Raw genomic sequence first — 11,192 nt, forward strand, 5'->3', positions numbered from 1 at the left:
GTATAATGGGATTTAAAGGGAAGGGAAGTGAATTGGTGGTTTCTGAGAAAAGTTCTTTTTCACTTATAAATGTGAACACATGATAAGAAAGGCCTTCTTCTTCTTCTTTTGCTGGCCACGTTACATCTGCATGTGATGTCTGGTCTGCAATCATTTTGTGAATCTGCTCTCCTGGGGCTCCTGAGATTCAGACATTCATCCCTTCATGGTCACAAAATTGTTTCCGGCCAAAGTTCATGGATTCTTCTGCCCAACGTGCTCAATAAACCAATTTTGAGACATTGGGGTTTCAAGGAGAGAAAGAGTTTATTATTACTACATGTTAGCAGAAGAGCAGACAGCCTAACAGCCCAAGATCTGTTTCTCTCCATATATATCTTTTTTTCATACATATCTTTTAATGTACATATTTTGAGGGTTTTTTTTTTGCTAATGTCTTACCAGTTTTGCATTTGCTAAGATATTCTTCTAAAACAATTATTTTAATCATTGAATGATCTATCATCTATAGATATGCCATAATTTAGAATTAAAAATTTATAAATGATCATCAAAATACAAGGGATATGAAGCAGTATAGTCCAAAGGACATATTGAGCACTAGATATTTGTTCAGGAGTATATCTACTGTATGACCAGTGTGGATTTGCAAAGCTTATAGAAATGTAAAATAATGGCTTAAGTGGGACTGGTCTTATTGAGTTTAGATGAAAATTCATATTTGGTAGGGATCATATCTTACTCATCATTTCTTCTCCCAGTGGCTGGCATAATGCTCAGAATTATGCTCATAAATAGGTCATTAATAAATGTTTATTATTGATGATGACAGTGTACAGGTTTATTTATAGAGTTACACTCTTGAATTGTTTAAAAAATAAACTTACTTCATTGATGTTTCTCCTTGAGCCTATAGACTTATTTGCCATATTCATTTATTTTACAAAGAGGAATCAACTAGAATGAGATACAAAATGTGCTTTATTTTTCTTGCTTAGTAATTATTCAGTAAAAGAGTAAATTTTATTGCAACTATAAATCTATAGCTTTTGGGGGGCATAAATACTAAAACAGAGTTTTAATGATGGAATCTTAATTATCTAACTGTTGAACATCGGCTGAGGTGAAGTAGAATTCTCAAGTTATTTATTTTTCTAAGCATAGTTTTAGGGCCCAGGTACAAGAATGGAGAAAAGCATATGAAGACTTCCAGTGATGGGGACTGACGTGGTAGGCTTTCCTGTTGGAAACAATACAGAAGTCCAGGGTGATAATGGGTATAACATTGAATTAGCTATATATATATTATGTCTCTTTGTGTTGGACACTGTGTTTTTGATGCAAGGCTCTTCCGCTCAAGGAAGGGATGATAAACAGAATATCTACTCCCTGTCTTTCTTTCTTTCTGTTTTTTTTTTTTAAGGGAGGTAATTCTGCTAGTTGAGGATGAAATGGAAATTAGGGAGGTACTGGCAGGAAGGATCAATTTGGTTGTTATGCCTGCTTGTCCATAAAAGAACTTCCCCCACCCAAAAAAAAGAGAACATGAACAGTGCCTTGCCAAAGTTAGTATCCCTAAGAGTAAAGCAAAGAATCTCAGTTTAGAGGCATTTCTCAGAATCTTTTTGGGGGTGATGCCTGGAGAGGGGTTGGTTAGGCTAACATTAAAGCTTTTGACTGGGGAAAATTGTTGGGTGGTGATGCCCTTCATGTTATCAGAGGCAGTGGAGAACAATAGGTATGTCTGAGTGAATGTGTAAGGTTAGGTTGTGGTGACCATGTTTAGTAGATAGTTTTTGTGAAAATATTGCACTTTCAATAATGGTAGGTTTGAGAGTCCTAAACATGTTGAGAGAATTAAGAGTTTAGATGACCCATGGGAATGAGCTGAAGAAACCAAAAATGAAACCTGTGTTTCTGTTTTGAAGGGTTAAATAGAGAAAGGAGAACGAATGGACAGAGATGGGAGCAGATCAGGAAAGGGTGGTAACGTAGAAGGCCAGAGAAAAATTTTTGAGAAGTAAGGGGTAGACAGCAATGTTAAATGCTGTTGGAGTGACTGGGAGCCTTAGTGAGAATAGTAGAGGAGAGGTCAGATTGTGATGGATTGACATGTGAGTGGGAATTGAAGGAGTAAAGCTACCAGGAGAGATTACTCTTAGTGTATGTTTTTTTCTGAGGGCAAGGAAGGACAAAGTACTGTCATTTGAAGGGACGGAGATGATGTCGAGGAGATTTGTGGACTGTGTTTATTTGGTTAGAAGACTGAGAGGATGAGCTATTTTTATATGGAGGAGAAAAGGTATTTGAAGATAAAGAACAAAGTGACCTGAAGGAGATAGAATATCGTAATTAAATGGGGAGGTTAGTTTTGGAGAAGACTTTACTCTTTCCTTAAGATGTTATTGGAGTAGAGGAGAATTATGGATGATAAATATATTTTGAGGTCGAAAGGAAGGTATATAGCTGGAGATCCTGCCTTGTCATTATTTTTTTGGTGAAGTATGAGGGCAGATTATATGCTGAAAGTTAGAGGGCTTGAAGCAAGATAGGAGGCTGAAAAATAGTTCAAGGCATGAGGCATATTCTTTAGGAAAGAGTTGTAATGAATCCTTATTATACTGCTCTGCAGGTTGTGCTTGTGTTTAAGGTTTTGTTGTTGTTTTCCTTTTCCTTGAAGTTGGAATTGATAACATAATTGTCTGGAATCATCCATGGAAACATTTGATGTGTATGAGAGAATTGAGCCTGTAGCGACCGTGTTGTTAAATTATTCAGCCATAGATTTCAGGCTCTATAAGGAAAAAAGTCAAATAAGTTGGAATTTCATAGACTGGGAGTTTAAAAGGGGTTGAAGGAGTAGAGGCCTTTAGGAGGAAAAGATTGGGTTTGGTGGACTTAGGGATGCATCTCAGAGTTAGAGGTAAAAGGAGAGAAGGTTGAGCAGAGATTATGGTTTAGACATTTGATATCCTAGAGACATTCAGTTTGGTCAAGTAAAGGATTTGTCAGTTAAAATGACAGGAGAGAAAAGTGGCATTGTAGAGATCCAGGAACTTTAAGGCTAGAATGTTAGGTAACACCTTCTGGTAAATATTGAAATCATCCAGAATGAGGTTAGAAGGAGGGAGAGAGGAAGAAAAGAGTGACAAATCCATATGAATTCTAGTCCATTACGAATTTGAGGCTTTCAAATTCAGTCAGGTAGAGACAAGTAATGTGTAGTATAGCACACTATTTCTCAGTTTACTACATGTCCTGCATTTCACAGAAAGTGATATTTGAATAGGACATTGATTGTGGATGGAAAAGGTTGCTTGTAGTTAGAGTTCACTAGCCCAGGGGCTCCATCTGTCCCAGAACCTTTCTAGTTGTTCCAGGTGTTGAGGGGAACAGTATCTTGGTGTATTTATAACCCATTTTTATCTCACTGGTTGAGAAGCTCTGGTATAGCTGAATGAACCAAGCCTCTCTTTTTTGGGGGGGGTGGGGAAGGAGAGAAGAACAGTGATTCAGAATTATCAGTATGATGGTAAAAGAATGCTATTTCTAACAGCCCTGAGGGTTGGATGTGAAGTATTACCAGGGGTAGGCATAGAGAAGTTGAGTGATTTTGAGGATCTGGTTTCTGTGGAAGGTTGGTTGAGTAAATGGGGTTAAATGAAGAGATGACAGATAATGAACAATAAACTGGAGGTCTTTCATGTGACATTGTCGTAGAATATATGTGGATCTAGGGAAGAGTCATGTTGATGAATGTATGTTTAATAAGGAACAAGTAAATGGAATCAGGGAGGTCTTGTTGATAACAAATGAGATAATAGAGATGAGAACATGAGCCAGACGCTGAAATGACCCAAGGAGGCAGAAGTGATTTCTGGTGGTTCAGTGATGGGCGCTAGAGAAGTTATGGCAGATTGGTCTGAAAATGTTTCTGTAGAATTAATTGTTATCATAAGGCACATATACCAATATTTTCTTGGGAAGGAGGGACAAATACTCATTCCTTTTACATTTAATGTACCCAAACGCTCTATTGACAGGTACAGGCTATTCTGGTCAACATTTTTGGAGGAATCATGCGATGTGATGTCATTGCACAGGGCATAATCATGGCGGTAAAGGACCTGGAAATTAAAATACCTATTGTGGTACGGTTACAAGGTGAGTTTGATGAGTGCTAGTCTGTTACAAATCCAAGACTTTAGCTTCTTCAGGTAAAGATAAGCAGAATGAACCACAGCACAATGTGGTTTGCATTTGTCCCATGGATTTTAATGGCTAGAAAGTTTATAATGCTGGGTAGTGTGATGGTGGCTCAGTGACAGAATTCTCACCTGCCGTGCCGGAGACCTGGGTTTGATTCCTGGTGCCTGCCCATGCGAGAGAAAGAAAAAGAAAAAGTTTATATTGCCAAAGTTCAGTTATTTTAAAACAGTTTTCAAACAGCTCTTTTTAATGAAAGTATCACACAATAGGAAATTTTACAACCATGGGGTTTTTTAAAATTTTCTAACATTGGGACAGAAATGTTCATCGTTTTGCTTGGTATAATTTGATACATCCTGTATTTGTTGTTTTGTCTCAGTCTCTGACTTTGCCTGATTTACCATGGGTATGGTAAGCCAAGGTATCCTGCGAGGTAACTCAGGCCTTTTACAGTGTTTTCTTTGCTTTTCAAAGACTTTATATTAAATGTTGGAGGTACTACTAGTTGACATTTTCATACTTAAAACATGCTGTGGGAAACATTTTAAACAATTTTGTGTATGTATTTAAACATCTTTATATTTGCATAAATCACTTCCAGGTACAAGAGTTGATGATGCTAAGGCTCTGATAATGGACAGTGGACTTAAAATTCTGGCTTGTGATGACTTGGATGAAGCTGCAAAAATGGTAAACAGGCTATGTTAACTTTAGGATGAATTTGCAAAGTGTATAAAGGATTTAGAAACACTTAGATTTTAAAATGAACCAGCTGATATTGCTAATAAATATAGTGCCTCTGCTAAATATTCCCCTGTGTATATCACCCATCTTAAACAATTGACAACTTGGGCAAATCTTGTTTCATCTGTATTCTTACCTATTTCCTCTCTCACCTGTGATTATTTTGAAGCAGATCCCAGACATGTCATTTTGTACATGTTATCGTGCATCTCTAAAAGATAAAGATGATGATAATGATTTAAAGGAATTACTGTCGTTTTAGGTTTGATAATAGTATGGTAGGTTTTAGAAAAGGCTCTAATCAGTGTTGAGAGTTCCCTCATCCAAATATTTTTTGTCTAGGTTGTTTGTTAGGATCAAAAGAAATCTGTATGTTGCTGTACCTTAATACATTACTAAGTCTCTCTCAATCTATAGATTCCCTCTTGCTTTTCTTTTTTTCTGCAGTTTCTTTGTTGGCTAGTCATAGGTGGATGGGCCTGTAGAGTTTCCTATAATCTGTGCTTTAATGATTGTATCCATGTTATGTCATTCCACTTGTTTGCCCTCTGTATTTCCTGTAAACTGATAGTTGATATAAACACTGGTATCATTTTCATGTTTGATTTTGGGAATCCATAAACAGGACTGTTTTTAGGGTTGGCATTGCATATTTCTGTGAGGAGAAGTGCAATGTCAGAGTATTTTTCTTTTTGTGGTACTAGCAGCCATTAATGATGGTAGCTTATTTCCATTATTTCATCTGTGATTGCAAAGTGGTGATATTTTAATTCTGTCATCCTTCATTTATTATATGGAATATTACTAAAAAGTGAAACTAACTCATATCAACTACTTGGTACCATGAGGTACGTTTTGCATGAGATAGGCAAAGATAGGATAATTTAAAAAAAGGCAAAATTGAATTTTGCCTTTTTTAACCAGTTTTCAAACTAATGAATTTGTTTGCTTACATCTAACAAAGGTGACCATTTTTAAATTCTTGTTTCTTATTTTTTGTTTTCAGGTCTCTGTGTGCATGCATGTGCTGTTTTGAACTAATGGATTTAAACACACTTGCTTTGGTTCAGTCCATTTTGGTTATTCTTATCAGTGCTCAAATTGTCCGATGTTTGGTCTTTGAGTTGACTCCTTCTGACATGGTGTTTGGTCTGCTCCGGTGTGTTATGTGCCAGGCTCATTTTTATTTGTTGCCCCAGACCTGTTATCAAATGTTATCTAGAGACCATAATTTAAGCTTGAAGGGTATTCATGGCCACTGGGTTAATCATTGTTTCTAGGCCTTTTCAGGGACAAATCTAAGAAAATATCTGTTTCTTTAAAAGATAAATCATCCTGATATCTCCAGTGCAAATTCAGAAGTACAGGTTTTTTTTTTTTATCTTTTACCTTTCTTCTTTCTCCCATGCCAAACTGACATAATAACTCATTTGATTTGTCCCTCAGTCAGTCGTGACAGTTTTATAATAATAATTCTGACAATATGATTACTGAAAGTAGTTTAAGATTTATGAATGTGAATTAGTTCTCTGAATATTTTGCCTCAGCTTGATATACAGTTCCATTAGTTTTGGTTTCTTTTTGATTTTAAGAGATTGCTTTTTTTTTTTTAAGGAAAAAAGAAAAAACCTTTTTAATTTTATATAACAAGTATTTTTATGGCTCCAAAGTCAGAACTAAAAAAACATGTTATCTTCAGAGAATCTACTATACCTATTCCTATTTCTTCCTTCCCTATAGGTAACCAGTTTTTCTTTTTAAAGAAGTCTTTTGTTCTTTCTTTTCTAAAAAACATAAGCAAATACTGTATATGTATGTATTTATTTTTTGTGTTTGTATATATATATCCCTGTTCCTTCTGATTTTAGATGAATGGTATCAAAATGCCTTGCTTAACAATGTATCCTAGTGCATATGCCATAGCAGATATAGAAATACTACTAAACGAGAACTTTTGCTTGTCTTCCACCCCATGTTTGTAGATATTTAATGGAATACTTTTTAGGGCCTATGTGGTTGAATCAGTCATAGGCTCTTGAGATTTGCTGAGATAATGGAATGCATGTCACAAGAATAATCAAGATCTTATGTTCTTTGAGAAAGTACCTGCTAACAAATAAAATCAACTACAATTTAGAGAGAGGAATTTAAACTTAATTCTGAGTTTATAGATCTCCCTTTCTCTCTCTTTGCTTACCTACCTATATACCTACCTATCTGCACACCTACTTACTTGCATACCTACCTAATTTATAATGTAAGGCATTGAATCGAAGTGTGCATTATGAAGAGTATTTGACTTGACTATATTTTGTGAGTGGCAATTGATGTGATATAAAACAGTGTCAGAGTAGCCCAGATATTTTATTTTTTTATTTGTTTTTATTCTTTTTTTTCTAGCTCAGATATTTTAAATGAAAAAGATAGAGCATATATTAATTTCCCATTAACCAATAATTCTGATTTTATGTTTTTGAAAAAACAGTGACAAAAATGTATTGTTTTTTTCCTTTCAGGTTGTAAAGCTCTCTGAAATAGTGACCTTAGCCAAACAAGCACAGGTGGATGTGAAATTTCAGTTGCCAATCTGATCTGAGAACTCAGTGGATGGCTGAAGGTGTTACATGTGTTATAATTGTTAAAAAATACTGTGTTCTGTATTGTTAGTCTTTTTCTTTTTAGTGTTATGGGGATTGTAATTGCCATCTAGGCACAGAAACTTTTAAGAGCATTTGGTCTGCATTTAATTCTCTTGGACAGAAGGAGCTGTTTGTGTAAAGAATATATAATGCAGTTACCTAGTTTCTTTTGTTGAAGCTTTTTTTTGCTTTTCCTACAAGAAAGTCACTCACAAAATGCCTGTTTGTTATTGTTGGGTACAGAGTTCTTCATTGATGAGAGTGTTATGAGTAAAATAAATATGAAGATAAAGCTTTATCCTTTAGTCTTAGAAATGTATCTAACAACTAGCCTTGTTAGTAGAGCAATGTATTAAAACAATGTTTTATATAAGAAGTGTTTATCTTCAAAACCAAATACATACTAAGTATATTGATCATTATTTATAAACAGAACTTTCAAACACTCCCCAGAATAGTCTTTTAAGTATTTCAATGAAGTAAGTTGTTAATTATTTGGACATTGTTTTAATCACTACACAACACTGATAACTGCAAGTCTTCATGATTCTGTGGTATTATTGAAAAGCACCTATAGGTTTGTATCAAATAAAGGCATATTATATTTACTAAGGACTTGGCAGATAAAATAAAGAATGTCAATTTAAGTTATTAAAAATCTCTCAATATGATTTTGGTTAATGTTATTTATTTTTTTAAGTAAACCTGGTAGGTGTAAGTGTTCATCATTTCAGTAACAGCTTTAAGGAACTGATTGGTGGATCATATATTTGGGTATGACAGTGCATGTCCTAAAGCTCCCTACAGATATTTCACTGGATTTCTGTTCTTTATGTGTGTGCATACAGTACATTCTCTATCTAAAAAAAAGTCATCATCCTTAGTATTTGTATGTGTTTATCTTTTATTCCCTACATAGAACAGTGCTGCTCTTTAACTAGTACCTTGGAAGCAAACATCACCCGGTTGGCACCTTAACCATACTAGTGAATTTAAGAACTTCTGCCTATTATGATGTTCTTAAATTGTAATCAGCTATGTATCCTATGAGAGGCAGCCTGTCATAATGATCGTGTACAGTCTGGAGTTAGACTACCTAATTTGGATCTTGGCTCTACTACTTACTTGCAATATGAGTTTGTGCAGGTTTGTTAATCGCAGTGTACCTTAGTCTTCTTAGCTACTTTTTCTTCACTAAAATTATTTAGCAGTATAGATATATAGAATTTATATGTAGAAAAAATATATATGCAAGTGAACATTTTATATGTATCATAGCTATCTGTCTACATTAAGGACCAAATCAGAGTCATAAACCATTTAAAATTGTGGTAAAGTTAGAATTAGAATTAGAAGTTTAACATTTAATTTTTAAAACCTCATTGCAAAGAATGCTAGCCAATGGTTATTTCTGAGAAGATTATCATTTGTGTTAGTTGATGTCTAGTCAGGAACTGTTTGGTATTTTAGATAGGATATACACAAATGGCAATCCTGTTGTTTTACTCATTTCGTTGCATAATAAGCAATTGCCCCCAAATGTAGTGATTTTAAGCAACATTTATTATCTCATTTTTTGTGGGTCAGAAATTTGGGTGAAATCTAGCTGGGTGTTTTTGATGCTGCAGTCATCTGAAGGCTTGACTCAAAATGGCTCACTCACATACCTGTTGGCAGAAGGCTCATTTACTCACCAAGTGGGTCCATATGGCTGCTTGAGTTTTTACAACATGGATTTTCCCAAGAGCAGGTGATCCAAGGGAGCAAGAAAGAAACCACAGTGCTTTTTATGTTCTAATTGCAGATTTCACATGCCTTCCCTTCTGCCATACGTGGTTGTTCTTTAAAAATGAATCACTTTTTTTTGACAAGGCCTCCAAATCCACTGAACTGAGACAAAATAGTCTTTTCAGTAAATGATTCTGGGAAAACTGGATATCCATATCCAAAGGAGTAAAAGAGGGCCCCTATCTCACACCCTACACGAAAATTAACTCAAAGTGGATCAAAGACCAAAATGTAAGAGTCAGTCCTATAACATTCCTAAATATAAGGAAATATCTTTAGGACCTAGTGATAGGAGTTAGCTTCTTAGATCTTACACCCAAAGTACAAGCAATGAAAGAAAAAATAGATAATGGGAACTCCATAAGACGAATACTTGAGTGCTTCAAAGGACTTTGCCAAAAGAGTGAAAAGGCAACCAACTCAATGGGAGAAAATATTTGGAAACCGCATACCTGACAAGGGTTTGCTATCTAGTATATATAAAAAATCTTAGACCTCCAACATTAAAGAGACAACCTGATGACAGAAAGGGCAAAAGACATAAATAGACATTTCTCCAAAGAGAAAATACAAATGACTATAAAGCACATGAAAAGATGTTCATCTTCATTAGCTATTGGGGAAGTATAAATCAAAACTACAATGAGATATCATCTCAGCCTACTAGAATGGCTGCTATTGAATAGGAAACTACAAGTGTTGGAGAGGATGTGAAGAAATAAGAACACTTAGTCACTGCTGGTAGAAATGTAAAATGGTGTAGCTGCTGTGAAAGACAGTTTTGTGGTTCCTCAGAAAATTATTGAGTTACTCTATGATCTTGCAATTCCATTACTTGATATATACCCAGAAGATCTGAAAGCAAGGATGTAAACAGATATTGCACACTGATGCTCCTAGTGGCATTTTCACAATTGCCGAAGATGGAAACAACTCAGGTGTGCATCAACCGATGAATCCATAAACAAAATGTGGTATATACTTGAATGGAATTTTACAGGCATTATGTCCTCAAGGCTCATCCATGTGGTCACATGTTTCAGGACTTCATTCCTTTTTACAAAATGTGGTATATACTTGAATGGAACAAGTCATTGCATCCCTTCTGCCGTCTACGATAACTGGCTAAGATAAGCAGAACTTCTACAAAACCACATCAGTATTTGCTCTAAGAAAAAAAAAATCACTTAGTCCATCCCACAGGGGAAGGATATTAAGCACCTCTTGAAGGGAAACATATCAAAGAATTTGTGGACATTTTAAAACCACTCCAACTGGTATTAGAAGGCTAAAAGAAAAAATAGTGTCTGCTGAGTTGACTCAGAGAAGTAACTGGTGGTACTGGTGGTGTTAAATAGAATCTAGGAATTTGAAAGATCTCTGGTGTTGGGGCCATTGACAGAAGAATACCTTGGCTGTGAGTGTTCAAAATCCTGTTTAAGTCATGAGCCTGGGTAAACTGAGAATATAGTATTAGGGAAAGCAAGGAAAGAAAAAGGATGGAGTGATCAAGTGTCAAATACTGCTGAGAAGTCAAGTAAGATAAGGACTAAGGAATATCAAGTAGAATTGAAAAACAGGATGTAACTAATCTTTGCAAGAATTATTAGAGTGGAATGGTGGAGGAGGAAGTGAGACTGATGTGGAGAATGAAAAGTTGAAACAACTTGCTCTAGCTACTAATACATCCTCCCACCTCCTCTCCCAAATATACATACACTCTTGAATATTCTTATGTAGGGCTGATAACTTCCTTTCGTACATCCATACCTGCTTCAGATGAAAAAAGCTAGTTTGACATTTGACTGTCTA

The 11,192-nt window shown here is 35.4% G+C and overlaps 1 protein-coding gene across 2 annotated transcripts in view; it reads left to right on the forward strand.

Moving 5' to 3' along the window:
• Nucleotides 1-8,263, forward strand: part of SUCLA2 (succinate-CoA ligase ADP-forming subunit beta) — a 64,590-nt gene extending 56,327 nt beyond the window's left edge. For both annotated transcript variants that reach the window (XM_077158244.1, XM_077158245.1), the window contains 3 exons: nucleotides 4,044-4,164; nucleotides 4,811-4,899; nucleotides 7,470-8,263. In XM_077158244.1, the coding sequence (XP_077014359.1) occupies nucleotides 4,044-4,164; nucleotides 4,811-4,899; nucleotides 7,470-7,544 (285 nt within the window). In that variant the 3' untranslated portion in view covers nucleotides 7,545-8,263. The remainder of the gene's footprint in view (nucleotides 1-4,043; nucleotides 4,165-4,810; nucleotides 4,900-7,469) is intronic.
• The last annotated feature ends 2,929 nt before the right edge of the window (nucleotides 8,264-11,192 follow it).

The sequence above is a fragment of the Tamandua tetradactyla genome, chromosome 4, assembly GCF_023851605.1.
Source record: "Tamandua tetradactyla isolate mTamTet1 chromosome 4, mTamTet1.pri, whole genome shotgun sequence".
NCBI classification, from domain to species: domain Eukaryota; kingdom Metazoa; phylum Chordata; class Mammalia; order Pilosa; family Myrmecophagidae; genus Tamandua; species Tamandua tetradactyla.